The sequence below is a fragment of the Phytophthora sojae genome (genome assembly GCF_000149755.1).
Source record: "Phytophthora sojae unplaced genomic scaffold PHYSOscaffold_4, whole genome shotgun sequence".
Lineage (NCBI taxonomy): Eukaryota > Oomycota > Peronosporomycetes > Peronosporales > Peronosporaceae > Phytophthora > Phytophthora sojae.
The window spans coordinates 6810488-6837896 of NW_009258118.1; the positions used below are offsets into that span (position 1 = coordinate 6810488).

Here is a 27409-nt window from a genome sequence, read left to right on the forward strand (position 1 = left end):
AACATCAGCATTGACTAGCTATCATTGCAGCGCAGGTAGAGACAGCGAGCTGTCCATTAGAGCCAAGTTCGCTGTGAAGCTCACTCACTGCGCAACGTGCGGACATCGGCCAAAGAGATCTCGATGAATAGGTAGAAGCACATATTATTCGTCCCTCATGCCAGTAGAACGCTTTAGTTAAAAACTTTGAAACTATGTATCAATTCACTCTTCACTTGATCATCGTGAGTGCTAGCGCCGCGTGTACCTCGGCTACACACTAGCGAGCGCTCAGAATGCATACACTAACTTGCTAAGAAATGGAAAGTCAGGGAACGGCACCTGCACTCTATGGCGCTCCTCTTACACGGCCTCGAACAGTCGTGTCACAGTCGTGTCTTGTCGGTCGTGGTCGGGTGCTCACGCAGAAGCAGCACGGCCTCGTCCAGCGGGATGGAGGGGTTGCCAGCAACAATGCGCTTGATGATGTTCGTCGCCGCCAGCAAGTCGTGCACTCGACTCTTGGCGTTGGCGATGCCGAAGCGAACCTTGCGCACCTCCAGCTTCTCCTGCGTGTCGGACATCACCTGGATCGTCGTGGCGTCCATGTCGTTCTTGTTGCGCGCGTCTACCAAGACTCCGCGCGTGGTGATGCCCAGCGACTTGAGCCGCACCATTTCGAGCTCGATGGCCAGAGCCACTCGCTCGCAGTTGGCAAAGTACAGCGAGCTGTCCACGCGGACGATAATGATGTCGTGCAGGCCACGAGCCTCGGGGAAAAGCTCGCGGTCCACGAAGCTGCCGCCGTCGAGCTCCCCCAGGAATGACACGGGCGACACCTTGGTCTTCCACATCAGCGCCAGCACCGTGCAGAAATCGATGCAATCAAACCGTCCAGCACGCCCAGACCGAGCGTAAGGACGAACGAAAGCGTCCACACCCAAAACGCGTCGCGCTTGACGCGGTAGAGCCACTTGGCCTCCTTGAACTCCACCAGCGAGTAACCGGCCACGATGATGATCGACGCCAGAGTGGCGCTCGGCAGGTAGTACAGCGGGCTCGTGAGCGTGTACAGTGAGAGGATGACGATCAGACACGTGATGATTGAGGCCAACTGCGTGTGGGCGTTCAGGAGGTTCACAGCTGTTCGAGACATACCACCGGTAGGGGGCATGGCCTGGAAGAAACCGGCCACGATGCTGGCAATGCCGAGACCCGTGAGTTCCTGGTCCGTGTTGATGTCCTCTCCGCGCTGGATCGCCAGACGCTTTGCCATGGCGATACTCGACAGGAAGACCACCACGACAACCGTCAGCGAGTGATACAAAACGCTGCCGAACTTGTCGCCGTCGATCAGGTGCGACGTGAAGCCGTACCAAGGCACCTTCGGGTCGGGGAAGCCGCCGGGGATTGCACCCGTGAGCTTCAGGGGCGAGGATCCCAGCAGATATCCGACAATTCCACCGAATATGCACACGACCAGCGGGCCGAGGTCGCACATGGTGCGTGCTAGGAAGATGGCCACCAGTACGGGCTTGGACTTGGGCTTGGTAGTCTCCTGCAGACGCTTGTCACCGACGTCCGAGACTCGGCCGGCCGCCGAGTGACAGGCGTAGGCGTTCTCCATACTAACGTACTGCTCTTCGGAGAGCGAGAAGCCGTGGCTGTGGATGGTGTGGGCGTTGTTCAGCACCGGCGTGAGGAGCCGCTCGGTCTGCTCCGAGGCCTTGTCGTCCTCCTCCTCCTTCTTGGGCGACTCGAACCAGGGCACCCGAGAATGCAATACTTAGATTAATATTTCTAAACTGCGGGCAAAAATTAATCATTGTATTATTGCCATTAATTGCTGCCAATTCGTGCACGAACCTGCTCCACCGTGTTGACGTCCCACAAGTCGCGGTTGTACTGCAGACACATCAGCATCTCGAGCATGGTGGGGGAGAGACTCTTCCGCACGTCTGTGAGCACCAGCTTCGCCGCCGAAAAAAAGCGCCCGTATTCGTTGGACGTCGGCGGCACGTAGGCGACGTCCACGTATTGCGAGCGCCTCGGTGCCTTCCTCTTCTTGAACGCCGCCTTGACGATAGAGCTGTTGCCGTCCTCCCGCGCTGGTGCCCTTTCAAGGGCCGTCGATCTAAACTCGGCACACGCCGACCGTTCCGCGGCCGTCAACGCCTCTTCGCGCTGAAGCTTGACGAGGCCCAGTTCTAAATGCGGGTTGTTGACGATCGGAGGTCTTCACGACCTGGTCAAAAAGACGGCGCACAGCAGACAAAGTTAGCGTAGACCTCTGTAGCTCTTTCGTGACTCCCTCGAACATCTCCAGGTCCTTATCCAACGCCTTGACTCGCTCGTGCTCGGCGCGCCGCAGCAAAAGCGGCTGTACTTCGTACTTGACCAGAAGGTCATGGCCCAGCTTGATTATGGCGGGCTGGAGCTTCACATAGCGCGCCACCATCTCGTACGTGCTCGACCACCTGGTGTCGTTCCTCAACAGAGGCGACAGATGGGAGACGCGGCGAAGCAGAGCGCGGCCCTTGATCGTCCGGAGCTTGGTCATCAGCGCGTGCACCTTCGCAATGAGCTCGTCCTCGGTCTTGAGGAAGTCCTTCACCGCCAAATTGAATCTGTGGCTAGCACATTCAATGAAGGGGATAGCCCCTTCCTTCCGGCCGATGCATTGGTTCATAGAGCAGTTGTCTCCCACCATGAACTTCACCGCGCTCCAGGGCTTGTTATAGCGAGACGGCGTGTCAGCGATCAGGTCGTACTGACTCTGCGCACCCATGTTTTCCTCGACCTCTACTGGAGCGAATGTTAACAGCAGGAAGCGGCGCGATGAGCACTCGAGATCGTCATAGTACTCGTTGTCAGCGCCGCCACCGGTAATACCGGTACTGTCGCTGCCGCATACCGCGAATATCGCGATGTAGTGACGACCACCACTGGTCCATCCGTCTAGAACGAGGCCGAACGATGCAGGGAGCTCGCGAGCGACGCGCAGCTCTAGCAGCTCGAAAATCAGCACGATGTACTTGGAGAGGGTGTACTCCGACACGAGAGAGAGGGAGGCGTTGAGGCGCATGAGCCGCCGCTCTACGAACGCAAACGGGAGGCGGTCGCAGACGACCCACTCGAGCCAGCGGTATAGGTCCCTGGTCCGTGTGCTGACGAGGTGTAGGCGCAGCGGGTTCTGGCGGCGTGACGCCTCCTGGGCCTCTTGCTCGTAGTTTTCGTGGTTGCGCCGCAGGTGGTTCAGCAGGTTCGTGTAGCCATTGCCCTTCTTGTACTGCTTGTCGCAGGATGTACACTTGTAGAAGCCGTTGCCGACATCAGTGAAAAGATAGAGCAGATTTGGCTGCTCGTGAGGACCATGGTGGACACGTGGGGCGAGGGGCTTGGGCGGTGAGGGGTGAAGAAAGCAAATTTGATTCTGAAGGAGCCTCCGCTGCGAGTGGTGCGGTGAAGTGGTGCCAGATCGGCGAGTGGTTGGTGGTGGACTCTTCGGCGGACACTGGTGGCTGCAACGAACTCCATCTGAGCAATTCAAATACGAATTGTGTGCAATTCAAAAATAAATTGAGGGTCTAAAATTATTCATTGAATTAAAGTATTCGAATGTATTTTTATGAGTATTATTTTTTCGGGTGCCTTGACTCGAACAGCTGCATGAGCACGGGCGACGGGAAGTAGCGCTTCTTGATGATCTTGACTGTGAACAGATACACGATGGAGATGGCGGCGACTGCGAAGGCCGTCAAATTGGTGTGGCCGATGTGCTTGAAGATATGGTAGACCGTCTGCGGCGGGTAGTCCTGCGACGCGAACTTGATGCCCAGCGCGTTGGAGAACTGCGAGAGCATGATGAGCAGACCGCCGGCCGAGATGAAGCCGCCCATGACCGGGCGCGAGAAGAAGTCGGCCAGCTGGCTCAGGTTGATCAGCCGCACGAGCAGCAGGATGCAGCCGCTGAGGAAGGCCATCATGATGCCCGTGGCCACGCGCTCGTCCTGGTCGTCGATGTCCTCGAGGATGGTGCCGACCAGCAGCGACACCTCGGAGCCGCTGGCCACGGACAGCACCGTGCTGGCCGAAGATGGCGTTGACCAGCGGCGCCGTGGCCGCTGTGTAGAGCCCGTGGTGGGCCGGCACGTTCATGATGGTGGACAGCGACACCTCCTGCGGGATGAGCATCATGGCGACGGTGATGCCAGCCACGACGTCGAACTTGAGGTCGCGCCGCACGTCGTAGTGCGGCAGCCAGCTGAAGATCGGGGCGACGTCCTGCGCCTGCTGCAGCCACGACTTCTTGGGCAGCGCGAAGCTGTCGCTGGGCCCCGACTGGCACCCGAGAGCCAGGCCATGCGACTAGCGAAATGCGGGTCTGCCTGGGTCGAGATGTGTGCCGGGCGGTGCCAAATGGAGAGTGAGCTGAGCTGAGCTGCTCACGGGCCTTGACACGGTCGTTGAAGCGCGTGTTGATGTCAACGACGTTAGCGATATCATTGGGGGGCGGACCGTGCCAATGAGAGGTGGCAGTGCGGGCGAGTCAAACATGGTGCGGACTAAGATACCAAATGATCGCACCGCCGGAAACAATTCATCCTTGCAGGTATAGCGTCAATGAGAGTAGGGTCATATAGTGGGTAGACCTCTTCTTGGTTTTGCTACTGGCAGTAGAGCATCATGTTAGAAAGAGCCTTTCAAGAGTGGATATTGAAGTGATATACACAAAAACAGGCGGGTACAGTTGTCCCCGCCTCAGGTGTCATGCACTGAAAAGACGAGTTGCCTTAGTGCCGTGCGGGGACTGCGGTAGCTGTAGCGACTGCAGCGCATGGAGCGCAGAACCATCACCTCCACGCCAGAACGCATCAGCCGGACGTGGTTGCGCGAACGCGAAGCCCTTGCATCCGCTGAACGCCATCGAATGCTGCTCAGCTCCTTGGCTGAGAACCGCCGGGGATGCAGTTTGAGGTCCATTCGTCAGCGGTACAGCCGTCAGTACATGTCTGTGTCAAACGCACCCTTCAAACGGAAATGCAACTTCTAGCGAGTATGAAGCTGAGCGTGTGCATGTAGTCCGCGACGGCAGTTCTCATCCGCACATGCATGTTTCACGGTCTGTGTACATTCTGGTGCAAAGTAAAGCAAAGCACTAACATCGTTTTTATTTTTATTTGAGTGTGGTCGGCGCCGACACCAAAAAAACCAAACGTTGTGGCGACGAGCGTAATACTACGAGTACTGGTATACGAGTAACGTTGATTATCTGAGTAAACAGGTATTTACTACCAGAGAGCCTTCTTAGTGAAGAGGGGTCAATGAATAGTGTGAATTTCCCTAGTCTTGGAGCATGAAGCTTGATGTTATGACACTGCCTTCTGCCCGGGCGCGGCGAAGAAGGTTAAACTAACTGTAGAAGCTACGAAACTTTGATGTGTCGGAGGTAAAGGGTAGAATGAGCTCATTGAACCTGCGTCATCGGGCTATCGTACATGTAAAACATTTACTTCGAGGTATAATATAATATTTTCCCATGCACTTCAGTAAAAATACGCAGAAGTGGGTTCTACAACATGAAAATTGTGTGACACGATTCATGGCATGCTACGAAGCTCATGAATACATGTAGGTACTTGAACTACTGTACGTGTTGCGCAAAGCCCATTCTCTCTCCGACAATCTGGATAGAGGGAGGTTTGGAGGACTCATCAGTGCTTGCACCGATCAATCGTTCCATGGACGAACGTCGCCACTGACCTATCACCAGTTTACAGTATCGATTAACTACAGTCGTTCGAGAATTTAGTGTCAAGGTACTGTACATGTACAGACCGGGTAGTACCCAGTTTCAGTCGTATCTAAACCTGATGCAGCGAATTTATCGAGACAACCAACTCTTCATTCCGACATCGAGTGATCTGCGTGGGGCTATTAGTGCACGGTATCGAGTTTTTCGAATACGATCTGTACATTCAGGAATGGACCAGGCTTTGCGATCAAATAGATTCAAAACGCGCGCACCACTACATTGCTGAATAGGTGCCGGTACAATAGTTACTGTACCACCCGATACAAAGGGACGTTCACAGAAGGCTTACTTACCTTATCGTCGTGGCAGAGTAAATAGTTGTCAAAATGAACGCTCTGTGAAGGAAGATCAGAGATGACACGGTGTCAGCTACCACAGGTACTCACAACTTGCAGCTCAATCCCCTTGGGAAACACGCAGTCTCGAGCGACTTAATGCTAAAATAAATCCGCTGGAATTGATGAGCATGCCACTCGCATGGGGTCAGCCAGCTGGATGTGTGCAACAGCAAGCGCAAATCTTGATGACCAGCTACTACGCTGACTTAGATGACTTATGTCATACCATAACGCAATTATTACTACTTCGGGTGTGTTACGGTAGCTATACACGTAGATGTACCCAATCCATAACGTAAAACTTGATGACCAACTATACCACATGCAGGTGAAGTACACTCGTATCCACCACCGCCAGCAACAGCAACAACATAACTGCAGCTAAGCACTTACGCGGTTTGTATACTGTCTTTATTCAGACGTTTGATTGAATCCATGGAGCTCCTACATTGAAGTATGTATATGGTTTCTGCGAATACCATGCTGGATTCAGTACCAGTCCTCCACGCCAACTCCAACCACCATCCAGTTTGTCGGTGCGTGTCAGCTACTGTATTAGAAAGTTGCCACAAGAGCGAAATGGGCTTTGCAGTATTCACGAATTTCGTACATGACATGGTTACGGTATCTGTATTGATGCAGCCTACTCTATCGCTGTGGAGAATAACTTGCAGAAATGTACCGAACTCGCCCGCGCTTTCCAAAGTATTCGTGCATGTACTAATCGATAAATGCTAAGAGCATTTGCTGCGTTTTGCCATCAACGAGCTTGAAAAGAAGAAAAATAACGAGGTAAATTATCTTCAGGCGGCAGCGTTTGTTTCAATAAACAGGATCAATCACGCTACGTTGAATGCTTCCTCCCTTGCCAGTCTATTGTACAGTAGACACGCGCAGTGTGATCACACTGTATCTCTGGAGCTACAAGTTGCTCTTGAGATTGGACGTGCCTGCGAGCGCTAACAATGGGATGGTAGGACGGGGCCTCGAGCGTTAGTTGCGCTCTGCAGTCCTCAATTTGCTCCGCCGCACTAAAGCCTCAAGTTCAAGCGATCAAGCCCGACCACGCGTATTGGTTACGTCCTGCTAATTGCTGCAGCCACTCTCGCCGCAAGCTGCAACGGTCTTGCTGCTGAGCCCTCGACCTCGACGCAGCTGGCCTCGTCGGACTTGACACAGGCGACTGGTGTAGGCAAGCGGTTTCTGCGAAGCTACAAGGCGGACGAGAAGGAGGAAGAAGATGAAGAGGACGGGCAAGAAGACGAGAGCGAAGAAGAGGAGTACAGCGAAGAGAGAGAGGCTTCGGGCTGGACGCGAAGAAGATTGATGACGTGCTTCACTTGTCCGGTTGAGCGACAACGAAAGTCGACGACGTGATCAACGCGGCGAAGCTTGACGATGCGGTCTATAAAACCACGCTCAAGAGTGCGCTGGCCGGTGACGAGACAATGCAAGCGAAACTATTCGACATGTGGGTCAAGGCGCCCAAGAAGGAGAGACAAGCTGAGATTAACAAGATCGTCTTCAGCCGTGAAGGAGTCGACGGCAACAAGGCGTTTTTTGAAGCGTGGAACAAATTCGAGGGAGCTGGTCGTGTGGGGCACGCAGTCCGCTACACGGGCCCGAAGTAGTGCGGATGCGGTATACGTCTGCCGTCCATGTTGTCGTTTTCCAATTTCCGGGTAAATTACTTTGGCGGCAAAACGGCTGCGAAAGGTGTCTGGCTGAGTGTCGGCCAACTGTACACGCCACGTAAACATAATTTCACCGGTAAAGAGCGCGTGAAGCAATCCGATCGAAAGGTCTCCTTGTTGCTTGCCGGAATACGAACCACAAAAAGCTACAATGGCGAGTCCGATTCACCGAAGGAATGTGCTGGGCGAGCATCTCGTGTTTAGATGGAGCAGCTCTACAGTATGTTGCTGGTCCAAGGCAACACTATATTTCCTGATGTAAGAGCACTTCAAACTGTCGTTAAGCGGGTTTTCCCAAACGCTTCCAGTAAAAGCGTCTAAAGATCGCTTCACTGCGTGTGGACACTAATTTTTGCTCGCAAACGGAGGGGTCCTTTGTAAAGAAAAAAAAAGAGGTAGCCCTAGACTCGGAGCCAGAGCTTCCAGTACGTGTAAAGCAATCCCTGGACATCATCGATCGCTGAGATCGTATCCGGGTGAGGTAAACTGGGTCGTAGTCGTCGGTGCACTGTACCGCGACTACTACAGTGACACCTCCCTAAATGAACCCCTCTAACTGACCATGTGTTCCCTATCTGGTTTGGATTCCTCGACTGCAAACGGGATTATATGGATTTCACTATAGGTGTTCTATAACTGATCAAAAACCTCTTTATTCGCAGTTCGAAGAACTGTCGATTGGGGAAGGTTTTTGGATGACATCGAACGACATTCACGCTACATTCGTCACTTCACCCGTGCGGATGACATCAAACAACATTCACACAACATTATACAGCAATCGGTCTGAATGGTTTTGATGGATGCCTACTGTAGATTGATGTTAGAGCAAGTGGGCGACGAACAACGTATTGTGTATTAGCGGACTACTACGACGAACAACGTATTGTGTACTAGCAAGCATATGAGGCATCGGTGCTAATGATGCTAACCTTGGACACAACTGGTGCCACATCACTGCATCGTATTATTGGGTATTTTGAGAGGAGACGAAGGCGAGGCTGAAAATGGGTTTCTCGGCGAGGAGAGATCATGGCTTTTGCTACTGGACACAATACGACCGACACCGTGTTCTTGAGGCGTGACCATCAAGTGCCGGCTCCGTCAACGACATCATCGCCGCGGTCACGCCAGCGCTCGACGGCCGACTCACGGATTCCGACCCCCTCAGCGGCGAAGGTACATGTAGCGATCGCCCACGCAGGCTTGCTCATGATGTCGTCCTGACGAGGAGGAACCACGTCGGGCTCCGTCGCGCTCGCACTCGCCTACCTATCACTACTCCTACAACTACCACTACCTCACTTGGGGCAGCTCGCGCTCCCACGACGGATTATGGCGAGCGTGTCAGGGCCGAATCAGCACACAAGGGTTTTGACCCGTGGCTTGGCCCAACTCAGCTCCCTCATTTCAAGCGAGAGCAGCTTTCCATTGTCGGCCAAGTCACGGGGCAACCTGCTGTGCGTGTCTAGTGCGAGCCATGTAAGTTGCATGGATTGCTGGTACTAGCTAACTTTGTTTTAGCCTCTGTTCTATCCTATTATCATCACAGTCCATCCGCAACCAAGCCTCTTATGGGGCTGGCCTATCCAGCCCCAGTCTCGGACCGACGCCGCGACCGAAGCTTCGCGCTGCGACGATCCTCGACTCGGCCCTCCGAGGCCGAGTCTTTAATGCGAATGGACTGTTCCTCTTTGCCCCATGATCTTGACGAGCGGAGAAACTACTGTACATGCAGCTTCAAAGCACTCAACATAGTACTTACTCATTCCATTAGCGGTAAAATTATCGATTCGATCTGTTATGAGTCATAACTTATACCCTTCTCTTTCAGACACAGATTTTCTTCTGCACGCATAGTTTCTCAAAGAGAGATATTGAAAATCGTGTGGTCAGCTGAGTTTGCCGTGACATAAACTGTCGGCGGGCTGATATTGTGTGAATCGCAGGGCAGCCGAAAAATAAATTGACGCTCCAGTAATTGCCATAAATATTATTGCATAATTTATGAGCGGCGGCTTAGACCGTCATTATTCATGATGCCATATTACTATTCCATACTCATAATTTATGATACTATCTCACGAACGGTGCGGAAGACGGCGGCGAGGAGCCAGAGGGTTCGTTTGTCCAGCGTCTCGAGAAGCGTCGCCGGCTCGAGGCTCGAAAGCCCCGCTACGACCTCATCTCCAGCATCCCGCCGACCTCGAACAAGGTCGAGCGGTTTCTCAGCGTGGCGCGTACCACGTTTGCTCAAGAACGCAACAGTCCCCAGCCCGCTACGCTGGAAACAACTTTGTTTCTGCGCGAGAATGCTGACTTCTGGGACGTTTCGACAGTCGATCGCGTCAATTAGTGTGAGTAACCGTACGTCAAATACCCGCACCACATTATTATTTATTGCTCGAATACATTACATAATTTATGCAGATACAATTGACAAGATCCTTGCATTATTTATGAGACACTATCTGCGCTAATAAATAAAAATACCTTATTCGGCAGCCCTGGATATGGTATTTTTGGGATTCACTGAATCCCCACACTCACTGGAATTAATCCGGATGGATTAGATAAAACATTCCACTAAAACATTGCAAAAAACTACTTAAAGTCCTATGTTGTGCGATTCAAGATAGGAAGTATATTCTATTTTTTTTCGTTCAACAATTTTTTTTAATCCGAACCCAACTCTACCCGCCGGCAATGCGGTGACGTCCTAACGAATTCATTCAGCGGAGACTCAAAAAGAGCTGCTCCTGGTGGTACGAAAAAAGGCTAAAGGCTAGCTGCACTAGCTTAGGCATTTATCTATGAAGACTTGGATGATTTAAGCTTGTCTTGTGTGAGACTACAATGCGACCCGCAGAGATTCACCGAACTGGTGGTGTCGAATGATCTACTACTTGATCTTGTTCTTGTCAAAACAAGTTCAAAGTACATTGTTACCGATATTAGTTCAGATCATCCTAATGCTACATGCATACAGTACCTTCAGATTAATACTTGATAAATGGCAATATCACACTTGGACGAATCGAAGATGGCAGTTTTTTGTTGTTGTTAGATCTTCAGGCGACCCGGACAAAATATGTGTGCGGCTGCACCATGTTTTATCAAACAGTTTGAATGCTCCTATGTTGTCGCTGTACGCCGCGCATCCTGTGCGAGAGGAAGCACCGGGCGGACATCGTCAAAGCGAAGGACGAACACCCGGTGTATCCTACTCCTACACGTGATCGAAATCTGCTAGACCTCAGTTTTAACTCATCAAACTAGAAACAAATTGCTGGCTTCATCGGGTTATCCTGCAAGTTTGGTTGAGCAGTTATCCTGGCAGCGCTAATTATTCGAATGCGCGTTTTTTTCTTGTTTTATCGTCACCTGTAAATTTCCGAGCACAACACTGCAATCTAAACAATAAAGGATTCTGCCTGGGCATCAGCGCACATTACAGTAGCAGGAAGGAAGGAAATTACGTTGATTACCTCGCTGTTGATAACCGTTCTACTAACTACAAAGAACTAAAGTTAAAACTAATCCGTGGAGCCCTCATTCGACGAGCAGGAGGAGGTAGAATCATCACGGTGGGTTTGTCAAACCCAATCGTTGAAGTACCAATTCGTTGGAGTGACGATACATGTATATGAACTGACAATGCCTTTGAAAATAAGCGATCAAACTTTGTACACTTGGTTGTACCATGGTAGATTAGGCAGATGCTGCGGCTGCGAAGCAGGCGCAGGGGATGCCCGAGTACATCGTTTCCCTGTAAGGGTATCCGTACAAGCTAGCTTCGAACTGCGAAACCCCCCGGGTCCACCACCCGGGTCCCCAATTCTCTAAATGGTCGCAATTGTTGGCGCCTCAACCCTCTAAATGGACGCCGTAGTAATAGATCCAAACTCATATGTTTTTCTCAATCACTTGCCAGCCTCCTCCCACGTATGCCATTGCTACCACTACTCCCGCCACAAGAAATCGAGCGAAGAGAGAAATTGTATTTGGGATGCTAAGTTGGAACAAAGAGTTTGCAGTAACTGCAAGCTTGTGATAAATAAGCTAGCCACAGTATTTTACAATCAGCGCAGCGTACATATATATTTTACGAAAAACTAAAATATTATGATGTCGAGACAACTAGGGGCTATGCAGTAGATACCAAACAAAAGATAAAACTGCAGGCATGGTGGCAGGATATCGGGACAACAAATATTCCCATAATCTCACTGTATTGAAACTCACGTACAACCTGAGGGGATGCAATACCAATGAGAAGAAGGAGTAGGAACAGACAATACCGCGCCTACCGTTATTGGTTAAGTTCTGTCTGTGTGAAGACGAAACAAAACAAGAGTACGAAAATGCTGGAGGGGTCCAAAAGGCGTGGACGCAGCCAATGGCGCGGACTGCCGTCCGGACGGCGCCGACATAAGGCTCCGCTCGAACTCGAACTGTCTTCTTGGTCTCCACCGCCGCCACCAGGTAAAGAAAGCCCTTGTGCACCTAACATATGAAAATGTAGCCATTAGAAATGTAGCCATTTCTTTATCTGATCAATTCTTTAACTGAAACAGCGTACTGTATTAGACCGAGCAAACTGGGTGTCATTTATAGAGGTGTCACTGTATCAATCAGGAATGCATAATCGAGATATGAATGGAAGCCGCCATGGGGCTTGGATGAGCTAATAGTGCCACTTCTCCTCTGCGCATAGCTGAGTACATTCTTTTCGGGACAGCGCTCAGGACGACCCCACACTCCATGCTGTGTCCCACAAAGAGTTTCATGTGACGCGCCAGCCCTGACCTGTTAAATCGTGTGAGGAGCTGTTCGCGGCGTCGAAGTTGCAGTCCGGGCATACTCAGCGTAAGTCAAAGTCGCTGAGCGATGCTGCCCCGTTCATCCAATCGAGCGTTTACCTTGGGCAACACGCCCAACGCAATGGAGACCGCTAAGACCATTACTGTCGAGTCGTGGTACGACCGCTAAAACCTAGGTTGTCCAAACCATACATTTTCCAAGTCAAACAGCTCGACACGATACCTGGTGTGGCGCACACCACTCCCCCTTAAAACCCTCCATCACCCTCCAATCCTGAATCAGCACCGCCGGTAGCAGTCGGCCCCACATTCTAGCAACACCATGCACGGCTCCGGACGCGTCCTGCTCCGCGCCGCCGCGCGCGCCAACAGCGCCGCGCGTCGCTCCGTCACGTCGCTCAGTAGCAGCGCCGGCGTCTTGGCCGCTCGTTCGTCCAAGTCCGGCGCTTCGGCGCTGCGTGGTGCCTGCGTGAGCTCCGTCCGCGCGCAGCGTCTCGGCGCCGTGTCGTCTGTGCAGGTGCGCGCGTTCTCGGCCTCCGCGGGTGCGACGGACGTGCCCGTGCCCTCCATGGGCGACTCCATCTCTGAGGGCACGGTCGTCGAGTGGCTCAAGCAGCCGGGAGACGCCGTGGCCGAGGACGAGGTCGTGGTCGTGCTCGAGACGGACAAGGTCAGCGTGGACGTGCGCGCGCCCTTCGCCGGCGCCATGGGCCAGCAGCTGGCCGCCATCGACGACAACGTGCTGGTGGGCGCGCCGCTCTTCCAGATCGTCAAGGGCGCGGCGGGCGCTGAGGTCGCCCCGGCCGCCTCGACGGAGGCGCCGGCCGCCCCTGCTGCTGCTCCCTCTGGAGAGGAGACCACCGTGCCTGTGCCTTCCATGGGCGACTCCATCTCGGAGGGAACCGTTGTCGAGTGGATCAAGAAGGCCGGAGACTTCGCGGCCGAGGACGAGGTCGTCGTCGTGCTCGAGACCGACAAGGTGAGCGTGGACGTGCGCGCCCCCAAGGCCGGCACCGTCACCAGTACCCTGGCCGACGTGGACCAGACCGTCGAGATCGGCGTGCCCCTCTTCAAAATGGTGTTCGGCGGTGAGACCCCCGCTGCTGCGGCCCCTGCCGCCGCGACGCCCGCTCCTGCCGCTGCGGCGTCGACTCCTGCCCCTGCTGCTGCTGCCCCGACGCCGGCCGCGGCCCCCGTTGCCCAGCCCGCTGTGGCCGGTGCCAACCCGCTGCTGGCCACGCCCGAGCGTGTGTCCCGCCGCGAGAAGATGAGCCGCATGCGTCTGCGCACGGCCGAGCGCCTCAAGGAGTCGCAGAACACGGCGGCCAGCCTTACGACCTTCCAGGAGGTGGACATGACCAAGCTCATGGGTCTGCGTAAGCAGTACAAGGACGCGTTCGAGGCCAAGCACGGCGTCAAGCTCGGCTTCATGTCGGCCTTCGTCAAGGCCAGCGCGTCGGCGCTGCTGGAGGTTCCCGGTGTGAACGCCATGATCGACGACGAGCACCAGGAGATCGTCTACCGCGACTACGTGGACATGAGCGTGGCCGTGTCGACCCCCAAGGGTCTGGTGACGCCCGTGCTCAAGAACACAGAGTCCATGAGCTTCGCCGACGTGGAGAAGGGACTGGCCGAGCTAGCCGCCCGCGCGCGCGACGGCAAGCTGACGCTCGAGGAGATGACCGGCGGCAACTTCACCATCTCGAACGGCGGCGTGTTCGGCTCGCTGATGGGCACACCCATCATTAACCTGCCGCAGTCGGGTATCCTCGGCATGCACGGCACGAAGATGCGCCCCGTGGTCGTGGACGGCGAGGTGGTCGCGCGCCCCATGATGTACCTGGCGCTCACGTACGACCACCGCCTCATCGACGGCCGCGAGGGCGTTACGTGCCTCAAGGCCATTGCCGACAAGATCGAGAACCCGGAGCGTCTGCTGCTGGACATTTAAGCTGCTTCGAGAAGCAATTTTCCCGCAACCGTGCCTTGCGTGATGAGGACTCGAAGTCATCGAAGAGTGAGAGAGAGAGAGAGCTCAGGCAAAACCATACAGAAGAGGGAATGAATGTGTTTCTTGCAACAATAGCGGGTAGGCTGTCTATCCGTCGTTCAAGTCCTGATCTCTGATGCCGGGCGGAAGAAGTCTTCCACGATATGGGGAATTGTCTGGAGCCCGGTGCACTTGGAGTTTCGCATCTGTAGATCCGTCTTGCCGGCTATTGTTTTCTCGATGAAGGTGTTGCAGAACGCGACTAACAGCTTCTTGCGCGCGTTGACGCCCGTGACCAGCTTTACCAGCGACCGAGGCTGTGACAGGGAATGCACGATGTAGCTCATGAACTCACCGCAGTATTCGCAGCTTTGATCGTCCTCGTGTTTCCGTTGAGCGTACATCCAGACCTGATAGCGGAGATTCGCGAAGTCACTGAAGCGCCGCTCGAGCTGGTAGTCTGGATGGTCCGCGACTGCGGTGGCCTTGACCGTCGGTATACGAGACATGCTGTGCTGAAGGAAGACTTCGACTCGGTAGTACACGACGCCGTTGCGCTCCGTCGTGCCGTTGATCTCAATGTGGTCGATCTTCTCTAGGAACGACAGCGTCGCCGACAGCTCGGACGACCGCGTCGGCAGCAATTCCACCTTAGAAAGCTGGTGCAGCGATCGCAGGTCGGTGGTTGACATGCCGTCTGCTCGGATTTGATGCTTACAGTGATGTCCTCGTGGTGGTAAATGGGGAAGTGACGAAACCGCTCCGAAGCCAACAAATCGCTCACTAACGAGAACTGATCGGTGGTGGTGCCCGGCTCGTTGTTACATGCATTGATCGGTAAGAAATATGTACATGTATGTTGCCCTGGTACTGTAGATGATGCTGCAAGTTGTGCGTTAGCGTTGGAGTGGATTTGAAATACTTTACGGTGACGAATTGACGCCCGTTTAGATACCGTGCGTCCTATCACAGTATTCCTCGTTGATAGCCCATCCCAACAACTGCGAGTGAAGGTTATTGCCGTCAGAATGCTGCTGTTTCTCTCCGATATGAAGCAGTATGTAGACAAAGTGTGAACTCTCTCTCTCTCTGGCAGCAACGTACACATCTTCATAAAAGCTTCGTGGTCGAAGAATACAAGTCAGTATGCAGGCACTATTATACCAAGCAGGACAAGCAGGACAACTCGATGCCCGGCAAGGACCGATGCTGGCGGGTTGCCACCACTTTGTCAAATCGCGGTCCTGGCTCACGAAAGGAAGCCTTGTGTCTTCGGATGACGAAGACCGCCGGAGTGTGATCAGTTTGCTTGGACGGCGAGGTGCAGAGACCATGACTCCACCCTGCACTCCACAGGATTGGTCCGATGATCTCGCTGACTCTGTGAGACAAGGCCAATTGCCACCGCGGGTGCGTGGACTTCCGCTAACTCGCTGCTCCTGCAGCTGCCTACTTGTGAACAAAAACGGCAAGCCCGCCACGAGGCGACACACGACTCCCCGTCCTACCGAGTGAATTCCCTCCACCAAAGCGCTCTCCATCTACAGTACTGCCATTCTTCGTTTGGCCATACAGAGCCAAAGCCGCCGGCTGTCCACCCCAACTTCGCTGTCTCCACAAGAACCATGTCCAGTCCCGCAGTCATGGTATTTCGCGTCCTCGCCGGAATGGCAACCATTTGCATGGTCTCCAGCCCTTCGCTGCTCATGTACCGGATCCACAAGCAGAAGCACGTCGGTGTCGCCTCCGTCTTCCCCCTCGCCGCTCTACTCGCAAACTCACACGTCTGGTACGTCTGCCACATCGGCACCAATACTCTGTGAAACACGACTTGCTAACGCCACCTCTTCCTGCCTTTAGGATGATGTACGGCTACATTAAGGGCATGTGGTTCCCTGTCTTCGCCTGCTTTCTTTACGGCGAATGCTGCGCCATTGTCTTCCTCTCCGTCTACACTTACTACTGCTCGGACAAGGGCTACGTGGCTCGCACCCTGGCAGTTTTCGTCTCAGTTCTCGCAGTCATCACTGTCTACGCCGTCGTGGGTGGCCTCGGCTACACGGGCCAGTCAACGAGCAGCGTTGGCACCATCGTCGGCATCCTGGCCGACTGCGCGGGCATCTGCCTGTACGGCGCGCCGATGGAGAAGCTCTTCCAAGTGCTCAAGCACAAGTCGGCCGTCTTCATCAACGTGCACATGGTCATCGCCGGGCTCGTGAACAACTCGATCTGGCTCGTGTACGGCGTCCTCATCACCAACTGGTTCATCATCTTCATCAACCTGCTGTTCGTCTCGGCCAACACCTTCACGCTGTGTCTGTACCGGGTGTATGACCCGAGGACGCACCCGCTGCAAGACGGCTGGGACACTCACGACGTCGACCAGGGCGAGATCTCGGTCTGCATCGAGCTGACGCCTCGCATGGACACAAAGAAGTCTCTCACGAGCCTTCCTAGCCCAGAGTACTCGTTCATGGCGTCGCCGAGGCTCGAGGGTCTACGACAGTAAGGTGTGCGAACCAACTTCTGATAACATCTGTTCTGAAGTGTCCTTCAAGGACACTTTCGCGAACTTAATCAATTGTACATAAGTATGCAAACTTTCGCTGCTCGAGCTGTGCCATATTTTATGGTACAACATACCAAATCGAACCAGCCAGCGCTAGCATACGCCCTCAGGCCCCGACAACTCACTTCGCTTGTGTCGATGTACGCTGAGCTAGATAGACATACGCTGAACTAGACGTACCAAGCAAACACCGTTTGTATCAGCTGGCTGACACGTTTTACGAAGACCAACAAGCTCGACGCCGCTTCATTTGACACCCACCATGGTAGCATGAATAGGAAGCGTGGCACGCCAAATTAGATCCATTCACCACTACATGAACTAACGCACATTGTCACTCACATTGTCGTTTTTGTCGGTGCATTCCTCTGTGCGCCGACTTGGGTCCGCTTGAAGTGCTTTGGGCACGACGCCTGCGATTGGTCGCCGGATCAGCCAATCGCCGTGCAGGTGAGACCGTCGGGCGGTTTTGCGCACTGCTCCATGTGGTTGGCCACGATCAGGAGGTGCGTCACAACTGCACCACCAGCTCGCTTCCTCGGATCCTCCCGCTTCGCCTCCGCCGCCATGTCCTCCGCCGCCACCGAGATCAAGTGGGTCGGCGCTCGCCCCGACGACCTGCACCACCACCTGCGCGACGGCGACGCCGCGCTGGCCCGCACCGTGTCCCACGTGACGTCCCAGTTCGCGCGCTGCATCGTCATGCCCAACCTCGTGCCGCCCGTGACCACCACGGAGCAGGCGCTGGCCTACCGCGAGCGCATCCTGGCCCACGTGCCGGAGGACAAGCGCGACCCGAGCGGCCCCAAGGGCTTCGAGCCCCTCATGACGCTCTACATGACGGACGGCACCACCGCCGACGAGATCCGCCGCGCCGCCGCCACCAACAAGATCTTCGCCGTCAAGCTCTACCCTGGTACGTCAGTCAATGCATGGGCTATAGAGGCCTCTCAGACTTACTGACTGTTGTCCTTGACGCTGCAGCTGGAGCCACGACCAACTCGGACTCGGGCGTGACCAAGATCGACAACATCTACCCGGCCCTCGAGGCCATGAGCGAGGTCGGCATGCCGCTGCTGGTGCACGGCGAAGTGACCGACCCGTCCGTGGACCTGTTCGACCGCGAGGCCACCTTCGTGGAGGAGGTGATCAAGCCCCTCGTGGCCAAGTTCCCGCAGCTCAAGGTGGTCATGGAGCACATCACGACCAAGGAGGCGGCCGAGTTCGTCACCAACGCGCCGGCCAACGTTGCTGCGACGATCACGCCGCAGCACCTGCTGTACAACCGCAACGCCATTTTCCAGGGCGGCCTGCGTCCGCACAAGTACTGCCTCCCGGTGCTCAAGCGCGAGACCCACCGCCAGGCTCTGCTGCAGGCCGTCGCCAGCGGCAGCAAGAAGTTCTTCCTCGGAACGGACAGCGCGCCCCACGTTGCCTCCAAGAAGGAGTCGGGCTGCGGCTGCGCCGGCATCTACTCGGCCCACGCTGCACTCGAGCTGTACGCGGAGGCCTTCGAGTCCATCGGCAAGCTGGACCTGCTCCGCGCATTCGCGTGCGAGAACGGCGCGGACTTCTACGGCCTCAAGCGCAACACCGTGGGCGAGACCGTCTTGAAGCAGGAGGAGTGGACGGTGCCGGGCAGCTACCCGTTCGACAACGGCGTCGTCGTCCCCCTCAAGGCCGGCGAGACCATCCGCTGGAAGCTGCAGCAGTAAGCGCGTTGCCACTAGCTGCAGTGATTTTTGTCTTCGCTCTGCCGTCTAGGAGGCAGACTGTGTAGTGGTTGTCTGTTCACGTGGTGGCGAAGAGAAGTCCGAGCTAGCGCGTTTCTCTCTTTTTTTCATCTCAAACACCGACTTCAAAATCCGATACGTTGGTTCATGCGTTGCAGCAGTCGTAGAACTGGGCGGAGAAGCGCTGCTGCTTGCCGCCACGTCTCCTTTCTTCTTCTTGCCCGTGGTCATCACACTCCCCCGCACGATCAACGCAGTCAGGAAGCTCAAGAAATCGGAGAACTCTCGGAAAACTTGGCTAACGCGGTAGCACGACTTGCCGACGTTGTTGTCGGGCTGCAAAGGGTCTTCAATGATGAGCAACCCGTCACGAGACAGAGGCGGCACCAGCATCAGGGGCGAATTGGAGCGGGAACGCCCCATAGTCGGAGATGTTGCAGAAGGAGATAAAGCGAGCGGCGGCGGCGAGACGGATCTTGCAATCGGAGATGTTTCCACTGACAACACCGTTGGTTCGCCCCACGACACAACTGAAACCTGGTCGAGGTTCTGCCGGAAGTCGTTCCCGTAAAACTGCAAGAAGTCCATGAGCAGTTTGCCCAGCAGGTACGGCTTGGTCTCGTGCTCGCCACCTCCCTCCGACCCCGTCACAAACGAAGGGAGTACTGCACGCTTCGCCTTCCTTCTGTGCTGTTTCTCTGCATCTTCATTCTTTTTTGGCTGCTGCTTGGCCGAGCACTGCTTGATAATTTCCTTGGCGATAAGCTCTCCTTTCAGGCGCTGAGCTTCGTATCGCGGGTTCCAGCGAGAGTTACACGGCGGGGCAGCTGGCTTGGATTCGTTCAGGTCATCATCATCCGCGAGGTCGTGGGCAAGCCTTTGTCCGTCTACCATCGAAATGAGTGCTCCTTGTTCTCGCAGCACGTACACAACCATTAGCAGAAGACCATACGACGATAAACCTCCAACGTACGGGTCATTGAGCCCGCGCTCCACCAGAAAATGCTTCAACACAAGTGTTAGCTCCCGCAAGCCGTAAAATGCGTCCACGAGACCTTGTACCAGCGTAACACTTGCCACACCGTTGTGGTGAATGCCATGAGGCTCATCAAATGTGATATCGAACGGAATCCGCAGCTCAACTCCACCTTCGCGCGCAGCGTTCTCACTCTGAGTCTCCTCGCAGTCAATTGTCACCAAAACCACCACTTTCAGCAGTGGAATGGACGCGCGCGTGATTGCGCTCACATCTACAAATGCTGGCAACTTGTGTAGATGCTCAGCAAGAGCCGCCACACACTGCTGGCTAGTAAAATTAAACTCCCCCGTAGCGCCAAAAACAACCAGATCGACATCGCTTGATTCGCCGTGCAGCCTCGTCGCAAACGACCCGTATCCTTCTACCTGTACGCAGTGATTATAGACGCGTTGAATTTCTTCGGTCACCATCGCAATCGCTTTTTGTATCCAGGGACGCTTTTCCCGTGCCTCCCGTCTTCGATGCTGGTAATAATCCACAATCTCATCATGCAGCACGACCTGCATCATGGCCGTCTGCTCTTCGTAAAGTCTCTGCAAATTTCCAAACGACAGTCCACCCCCGTTCTCGCCTCCTTCTGCTCGCTCCTCATCCATCCGCCGCTCGCGCTCCTTTTCCGTCGCTTGGATGACATTTCTTCTCCACTCCAGCCGCTCCTCCCACTCCTTCTCTCTAGAGATCCCGTTCACTGGACAGTTCGCTAGATGCTCCGCTAGGTTTTCTCTTGAGCAGATCTCTTTGCACCCGAGCACCGCGTTTGGACACACCACGTCGTACGAGTAGAAGTCCGTAGTCGTGTCCTCCACCACCTGATCCAGCGTGTCGGGCACCTGCCGATACACGCAGCGCTCCAGGTGCGACTCTAGGTCCTTGAGCATGCAGCTGAACGTGCAGCCGAACCAACTGTTGGGACACACGACCTCGTAGTCCTCGGAGAAGCGCGAGATGGTCGACTGGAACCACTGCGTGTTCTTCATATTGTCCAGGAACATCTCGCGCATCATGGCCTCTTGCTCCTTCTCGATGGTTGCGATAGCCCACTGCCGCCGGCGCTGCACCTCTTCCTCCTCCTCGCACTGCAGCTGCTTGAGCACGTTGAGTCTCCGCGCGCGCTCCTTCTCGGCCGCTTCAATGACCCACTGGGTCCAATAGGCGCGCTCGGCCGCCTGCTGCTCCTGCTCTCCTCTGATCACGGCTCGCTCCTCGGCGCTGAGCTCTGGATGCCTGAAGAGTCTGGACCTGGTGGGTCTAGATGACTCTGTAGTGCTAGATCTAGACTCTGCATCTCTAGAACCTGCAGGACTGGGCGTGCTGAAGGGACTGAAGCCGATCTGAGGCTCTGGAGTCAACGCGGAGGACGATGTGAAGCTCTTGGTGGGCGTGAAGGGCGCGGCGGACGGGCACAGGCCTGGCGTGTCATCCGACAGCGTTGACACATTGCGTTCGGGCGTCTGCGGCTCGTTCGAGACGCGGAAACTCGCCTTCTTCTTGGGTCGGCGCTTGCGGGGCCCCGAGTGGTTCTTCTTGGGCTTGGTCGGCTCTCCGACGAGCGCTGCGGCGTCCGGCATGAGCGGTCCGTTCCACCGTGCTTGTCGTCTATGATGTGCTCCACATCAATATTGTGTTTGCAACATTACATTTTTTTGTTTTGTTGTCTTTTTAGAATCTAGGATGTCCAGTGTCACCTCAACGAGCAACTTTTATCTGTTCGTTCCAAATTGCCGAGCCATTTTCCTTGGGCTCAATCGCGGATCGGCGCCGACCGATGGATTGCGGCAAGATGAAGGTGGACATCGATGGGCTGGAGGTGCTCTTTCCGTACGTGCCCTGACCGTGCCCGTTTGCGTACTTATTATTGCTCTGCAAGCGAACTTACCGGGCAATAGGTCAATAATGTACTGAGTCAGTATCAGTAGTACTGATTCGGCTCACTCATTCCCCATGTCCTTGATGGACCGGGTCCATTGGACCCCATACCCTCTGCGATTGTATACACAATAATTGAAGCTGCAAAAGTTTAAGGGAGATGTCTGTACATGTAATGGCTTATAAAACAGGGACGTATCAACGTATTGCCTACGGTAGGTACCTAGAAAAAATATGCTCACCGTACATGTGCATGCGTGATAAATGACATTTCTGTGGAGTTATTACCGATGTCCGGATATCCGCGAATGCCTGCGATTGGCTTGGACAAATGGATGCGGTGTACTCGTATGACTACTAGTACTACTCGTACTACTACTGTAGTAATCAAACTACTAGATACTACTAGTCTACTATAGTAGTAGTCATCATAGCGACTGGTACATAATATGCTTACGACAAGTTTTCAGACTCCACCACCATTGAACCTGCAGGTACAGCTATTTTTTTCTCGCATTCTCCGGTTACCGTACCTCACAGAAAGATGGTTAACAGATAGAATGCCAAAACAAGATTTTCGAGCATTTGGTTCGTTTCATTGCTTTTTCTTAAAGCGTTTTCAAATCGCTGGTTTACATACAATTTGAAGCGTTTGAGCTTCGCCTACCGAATATTGAGTAAATATGCAGACGACATGTTTAAGCTGGACGATGGAGTCGACAATTTCCTCACCCAGCCGACCGTGCAGGCCTGGGTGTCCTCAGTGAAGAAGATGAACATGCAGAACCCAGCGAGCAAAGTGTCGATACTGGAAACGTAGTCGAAGAAGTTGGATGATGCCACTGTCGCAAAGATGATCGAGCACGCAGCGAAATATGGCAGTACGGAGCCATTGGCGAGGTCATTAAAGAAGGAGCTACTTCTGAAGTGGACCTCAGCTAACGAGTCCCCGGCTAAGGCGCTCAAGGTGCTAAAGCTCGACAAGGAGGCAACTGGTCTTGCTTCGAACCCTGCTTTGGCTATGCTGGCGGACTACGTGAATGTGTGGAACCTCAAGAAGCCCAACCAGAAAACGAATCTGATGAACACCATCATGACGTCGTCAAACTGCGATGACGCTATCGTGGCTCGGGCCCTCGAAGCGGCGAAACAGGCCAAGGCCTCGGAAGATTGGGCATTGCAATTGCAGGGGTTCCAGTTCGACCGCTGGGTGGAGCTCGGGTACAGCCCAAAGAAGATGCCCGGGGCGGTATTCGGCACCAAGCCCACCGCAGAGGAGGCATCAATTGTGAAACAATACGCCGCGTACTACAAAAGCCAGAAGACCGTTTTCGACGCGATTAAAAGTTTATCGTAGATGAAAAGGGTGCACCTAGTGAGCACGTAGTTATCACTTCGCCCAGCCATCTCGACTTTTTAAAGTCGAGATTAAAAACAACAACTACAAAAATACAGATTCTCCGATGGCATCGATAGCCGTGTTCGTACGCTCCACATTAATGTAGTACACATCAATGTTGTGTTTGCAACATCAACCTCACTTCGGAGCCCTTTTAGAATCTAGAACGAACAAATCGTCCCTACTTTACCTCCTAAATCCAATCTGTTCGTTCCAAACTGCCGAGCCATTTGTCCTTGGGCTCAATCGCCGGCAAGATGAAGGTGGACATCGATGGGCTGGAGGTGCTCTTCCCGTACGAGCGCATGTACTCGGAGCAGCTGCAGTACATGCGCGAGCTGAAGCGCGCGCTGGACGCGCAGGGCCACTGCATGCTGGAGATGCCCACGGGCACGGGCAAGACGGTGTCGCTGCTGGCGCTCGTGCTGGCCTACAAGCACGCGCACCCGACGGCCGGCAAGCTCGTGTACTGCACGCGCACTGTGCCCGAGATGGCCAAGTGCGTGGAGGAGATCAAGAAGCTCGCGCAGTACCGCACCGCGCACTACGGCGCCGACAAGGCGCAGCTCACGGCCGTGTGCCTCAGCTCCAGGCGCAACATGTGCGTGCACCCGCGCGTCATGGCACACGCCGACGGCGAGGACGTGGACGGCCAGTGCCGCAAGATGACGGCGTCCTGGGTGCGCGCGCGCGCGGCCAAGGCGCGTGAGGCCGCGGCCAGCGGAGACGTCCCAATGGACGGAGGGGAACAGGTGCGGGAGGTCGAGACCTGCTCGTTCTACGAGAACTACGACGCGCGCAAGAGCGACGACACCGTTCTACCGCCCGGGATCTACTCGGTGGACGACCTCAAAGAGATCGGCGCCAAGAAGGGGTGGTGCCCCTACTTCCTGACGAGATACGTCGTCACCTTTGCGGACGTGGTGGTCTACAACTACCAGTACATGCTGGACCCCAAGGTGAGTCAGCTGGTGTCCAGGAGCTTCGAGAAGGAGAGCATCGTGGTCTTCGACGAGGCACACAATATCGACAACGTGTGCATCGAAGCGCTGAGTGTGGACCTGGACCGACGCTCGCTGGACAGGGCGTCCAGGAACTTGACCACGCTGTCCAGTCAGGTGAACAAGTTGAAGCAGGCGGACAAGGCGCGGCTGGATGCAGAGTATCGCAGGCTTGTGGATGGGCTGAGGTCGAGTAATGCCGTCGTGGCGCCCAGCTACTCGGACCCGGCCACGAACCGCAACATTGACACAAGCAACGACATCATGATCGCTAACCCAGTGCTGCCCGATGATGTCCTGGATGAAGCTATCCCCGGTAACATTCGACGCGCAGAGCACTTCGTGGCGTTCATGCGCCGACTTATTGAGTACCTGCGGCAGCGGATTCGAGTGCGGCAGGTGGAGTCGGAGACGCCGCAGGCGTTCTTGCACCACCTACATCAGGCTATCAATATGGAGATCAAGCCCATGAAGTTTTGCTACACGCGACTCAACTCGCTGCTGCGCACGCTGGAAGTGACGAACTTGGAGGAATACAACGCGCTGACTGATGTGGCGGACTTTGCGACGCTGGTGGCCACCTACGCAGAAGGCTTCATGCTGATTATTGAGCCGTTCGACAGCGCGTCTGGCGTGCACGACCCTGTGCTGCAGCTTTCCTGCTTGGACGCGTCGCTGGCGATCCGCCCCGTGTTCGAACGCTTCTCCAGCGTCATTATTACGTCCGGCACGCTGTCTCCCATTGACTTATACCCGCGGCTGCTGAACTTCAACCCCGTGATCCGCGAGTCGCTGCCCATGTCCGTGTATCGCTCGAGTATTTGTCCGCTGGTGATCACGCGCGGAAGTGACCAGATGCCTGTGAGCACCAAGTTCGATCTCCGTGACGACATGTCGGTTGTGCGCAACTACGGCACTTTGTTACTCGAGATGGCATCTTGCACGCCGGACGGCATGGTGTGCTTCTTCCCGTCGTATCTGTACATGGAGAAGATCATCGGCCAGTGGGACTCGCTTGGCGTGCTAAAGCGTGTGCTAAGCAGCAAACTACTTTTCATCGAGACCAAGGACATCGTGGAGACGACCCTCGCGCTGGATAACTACAAGAAGGCCTGTGACTGTGGTCGAGGCGCCATCTTCTTCTCCGTCGCGCGTGGTAAGGTGGCAGAAGGAATCGATTTCGACCGTCACTATGGACGCGCAGTGATTCTATTCGGCATCCCGTTCCAGTACACGCTGTCCAACACGTTGCGCGCGCGACTTGAGTACCTGCGCTACACGCACCAGATCCGTGAGGGCGACTTCCTCACATTCGACGCGCTACGTCAAGCCGCTCAGTGCGCCGGTCGCGTTCTTCGTAGCAAGACTGACTACGGTCTCGTCATCTTCGCTGACTCGCGCTACAATCGCGCTGACAAGCGAACCAAGCTGCCTCCGTGGATCACGCAGTTCCTCGTGGACTCGCACCTGAACCTGTCGGTGGATATGGCCGTGTTCATGGCCAAGAAGTACCTGTCGCTGATGGCGCAGCCTGTGGACGAGTCCACCAACGTCAACTCCATCCTGCTAGATGCCGAGGGCGTCGCCAAGTGGCTCGGCAAACACCCCAAGGAGGACGAACCCATGCAGTAAAGAATGAATAGCAGATGCACCACCGAAGGACTAGCACAGCACTAAGATCCGACCTTGAGGCTAAGATTAACAATTGATCAACAGGACAAAGTGCAGCAATAACAACAGGCGTATCGTGTGTGTGTGTGGGTATAAAACTCTCCATTTCGGATTAACCGGCCGCCGATCACAAGGCAAAGACGACCTGCATCCCTACAGCAAGCTTAAGTGTGCGAATCAACGCGGCGCTTACTTGCGGGGCTCGTCCAGCACGATGCCCTCGAACTTGGCCTGGAACCAGTTGATGGCGTCGTCCTTGGTCAGGCGGTGGGGGTGGCCCACACGGCCCTGCTGGATCTTACGGCGGGCCACACGGGCACCCGGGCGCTTGAGCACCACGAAGAAGTCCATGCCGTAAATGCCCGTGGACGGGTCGTACTTGATGCCCAGGTCGATGTGCTCCTGGATACCGAAGCCGAAGTTGCCCGTCTCGGAGAAGTTCTTCTTCAGCAGCTCGTATTCCTTGACCTTGAGGCCGCGGTCCAGGATCTCCTGGGCGAGCTCGCCACGGATGGTCACGTGGCACGAGATCTTTTCGTTACGACGGATGCCGAACGTGCGGACCGTGTAGCGGGCTGTCAAAAATCAACAAACAAAGCGTCCAAAAGTCAGCTCACCCTGTCCTGAACCTGCAGCACTTACTCGACTTGAACGCGCACTCCCACTTCGAGACCCCACAACAACGAAGAGGTCTCTCCTAAAATCCAGCACTACGTTTTCGACATTGTCAAAAACAGCAAGTGCGTTCGCAGCGAGCACGCGCCTCTGCCATCCGTTTAGACGGTCCAAAGAGGACTAGACACCAACCTCCGAGATCATTGATGTGTGCGTGTCGCTGGCGGTTCTGAGTGAAGGCAGCAAAGCCGCTTCGTAGTACTCATGACGAGCGCGATCGGGGATGAACCAGGGCCCCCTGCCAAGAGGACCCCGACACCCGGAAAGGCCGTAGGATTTTAGACGCGCCCACTTGGACAAGCGGGCGGCCCGGGTAAGTAGCCCGTTAAGGCGGTTCTTTGCTTTTTAGCAGGTAAAAAGCTTACCCTTGGAGTACACGGGCTTCTGGCCAGTCAGCTGCTCGAGCACACGAGCGGCACGGGTCAGCTTGTCGCCGGACTCGCCGACGCAGCAGTTGATCACCAGCTTGTCGACGTGGATCTCACGCATCGCATTGTTGCTCTTGTCGCCGGCCTGCACGTTTTCGACATCGACATCGGTTAATCATGCGTTTTCGACAGCAACAGGCGCACAGTTTTCGACGCACCATCTTAGCTTGTTGTTTGGAGCTTTTGGAGAAGTACTGGCGGCCAGCGGACAATCGGCGGCGGTGTTTGGGCTGGAGCCCAAGGCCCAGCCACACCAACCAATGGCACGGATCGACTTCGCAGTATGGATTTCACTATGAAGCGCACCTTGACGGAGATAATTTCCATGCGACGGATGGCCCGTGTATCGGCTGGTGTGGCAGGCCTGTCCGACTAAGTACGGCAACTAT

At 54.9% G+C, this 27409-nt stretch overlaps 12 protein-coding genes across 12 annotated transcripts; 7 read left to right on the forward strand and 5 right to left on the reverse strand.

Moving 5' to 3' along the window:
- Positions 1-365: 365 nt before the first annotated feature.
- On the reverse strand, positions 366-1720 carry PHYSODRAFT_498158 (hypothetical protein; the record flags this gene model as incomplete). Its single annotated transcript, XM_009529549.1, has 3 exons — positions 366-777; positions 846-934; positions 974-1720. Coding segments are annotated over 3 exons (1248 nt in total), but the record flags the coding sequence as incomplete, so codon positions are not given.
- A 98-nt stretch (positions 1721-1818) lies between these two features.
- On the reverse strand, positions 1819-3064 carry PHYSODRAFT_498673 (hypothetical protein; the record flags this gene model as incomplete). Its single annotated transcript, XM_009529550.1, has 2 exons — positions 1819-2113; positions 2253-3064. The coding sequence occupies 2 exons, from the start codon at positions 3062-3064 to the stop codon at positions 1819-1821; spliced, it is 1107 nt and encodes a 368-aa protein (XP_009527845.1).
- A 550-nt stretch (positions 3065-3614) lies between these two features.
- Positions 3615-4536, reverse strand: PHYSODRAFT_255459 (hypothetical protein; the record flags this gene model as incomplete). Its single annotated transcript, XM_009529551.1, has 3 exons — positions 3615-4034; positions 4057-4320; positions 4498-4536. 3 exons carry the CDS (start codon positions 4534-4536, stop codon positions 3615-3617), a joined length of 723 nt encoding a protein of 240 aa, XP_009527846.1.
- A 2561-nt stretch (positions 4537-7097) lies between these two features.
- Positions 7098-7763, forward strand: PHYSODRAFT_301303 (hypothetical protein; the record flags this gene model as incomplete). The annotated part of the gene is made up of 3 exons (XM_009529552.1): positions 7098-7105; positions 7170-7479; positions 7524-7763. 3 exons carry the CDS (start codon positions 7098-7100, stop codon positions 7761-7763), a joined length of 558 nt encoding a protein of 185 aa, XP_009527847.1.
- A 2257-nt stretch (positions 7764-10020) lies between these two features.
- PHYSODRAFT_500601 (hypothetical protein) lies at positions 10021-10182 on the forward strand (the record flags this gene model as incomplete). Its single annotated transcript, XM_009529553.1, has 1 exon — positions 10021-10182. A coding segment is annotated over one exon (162 nt), but the record flags the coding sequence as incomplete, so codon positions are not given.
- A 2789-nt stretch (positions 10183-12971) lies between these two features.
- PHYSODRAFT_301304 (hypothetical protein) lies at positions 12972-14600 on the forward strand (the record flags this gene model as incomplete). Its single annotated transcript, XM_009529554.1, has 1 exon — positions 12972-14600. The coding sequence occupies one exon, from the start codon at positions 12972-12974 to the stop codon at positions 14598-14600; it is 1629 nt and encodes a 542-aa protein (XP_009527849.1).
- A 158-nt stretch (positions 14601-14758) lies between these two features.
- Positions 14759-15331, reverse strand: PHYSODRAFT_315355 (hypothetical protein; the record flags this gene model as incomplete). Its single annotated transcript, XM_009529555.1, has 1 exon — positions 14759-15331. One exon carries the CDS (start codon positions 15329-15331, stop codon positions 14759-14761), a length of 573 nt encoding a protein of 190 aa, XP_009527850.1.
- A 933-nt stretch (positions 15332-16264) lies between these two features.
- PHYSODRAFT_544368 (hypothetical protein) lies at positions 16265-17236 on the forward strand (the record flags this gene model as incomplete). The annotated part of the gene is made up of 2 exons (XM_009529556.1): positions 16265-16428; positions 16500-17236. 2 exons carry the CDS (start codon positions 16265-16267, stop codon positions 17146-17148), a joined length of 813 nt encoding a protein of 270 aa, XP_009527851.1. The 3' UTR covers positions 17149-17236.
- Positions 17237-17775: 539 nt separating this feature from the next.
- On the forward strand, positions 17776-18923 carry PHYSODRAFT_503546 (hypothetical protein; the record flags this gene model as incomplete). The annotated part of the gene is made up of 2 exons (XM_009529557.1): positions 17776-18124; positions 18193-18923. 2 exons carry the CDS (start codon positions 17776-17778, stop codon positions 18921-18923), a joined length of 1080 nt encoding a protein of 359 aa, XP_009527852.1.
- Positions 18924-18968: 45 nt separating this feature from the next.
- Positions 18969-21548, reverse strand: PHYSODRAFT_502025 (hypothetical protein; the record flags this gene model as incomplete). Its single annotated transcript, XM_009529558.1, has 4 exons — positions 18969-19559; positions 19608-21213; positions 21340-21388; positions 21458-21548. 4 exons carry the CDS (start codon positions 21546-21548, stop codon positions 18969-18971), a joined length of 2337 nt encoding a protein of 778 aa, XP_009527853.1.
- A 1151-nt stretch (positions 21549-22699) lies between these two features.
- Positions 22700-23203, forward strand: PHYSODRAFT_255406 (hypothetical protein; the record flags this gene model as incomplete). The annotated part of the gene is made up of 1 exon (XM_009529559.1): positions 22700-23203. One exon carries the CDS (start codon positions 22700-22702, stop codon positions 23201-23203), a length of 504 nt encoding a protein of 167 aa, XP_009527854.1.
- A 285-nt stretch (positions 23204-23488) lies between these two features.
- PHYSODRAFT_354695 (hypothetical protein) lies at positions 23489-26470 on the forward strand. Its single transcript, XM_009529560.1, has one exon. It carries the CDS (start codon positions 23503-23505, stop codon positions 25876-25878), a length of 2376 nt encoding a protein of 791 aa, XP_009527855.1. The 5' UTR covers positions 23489-23502; the 3' UTR covers positions 25879-26470.
- Positions 26471-27409: the final 939 nt, after the last annotated feature.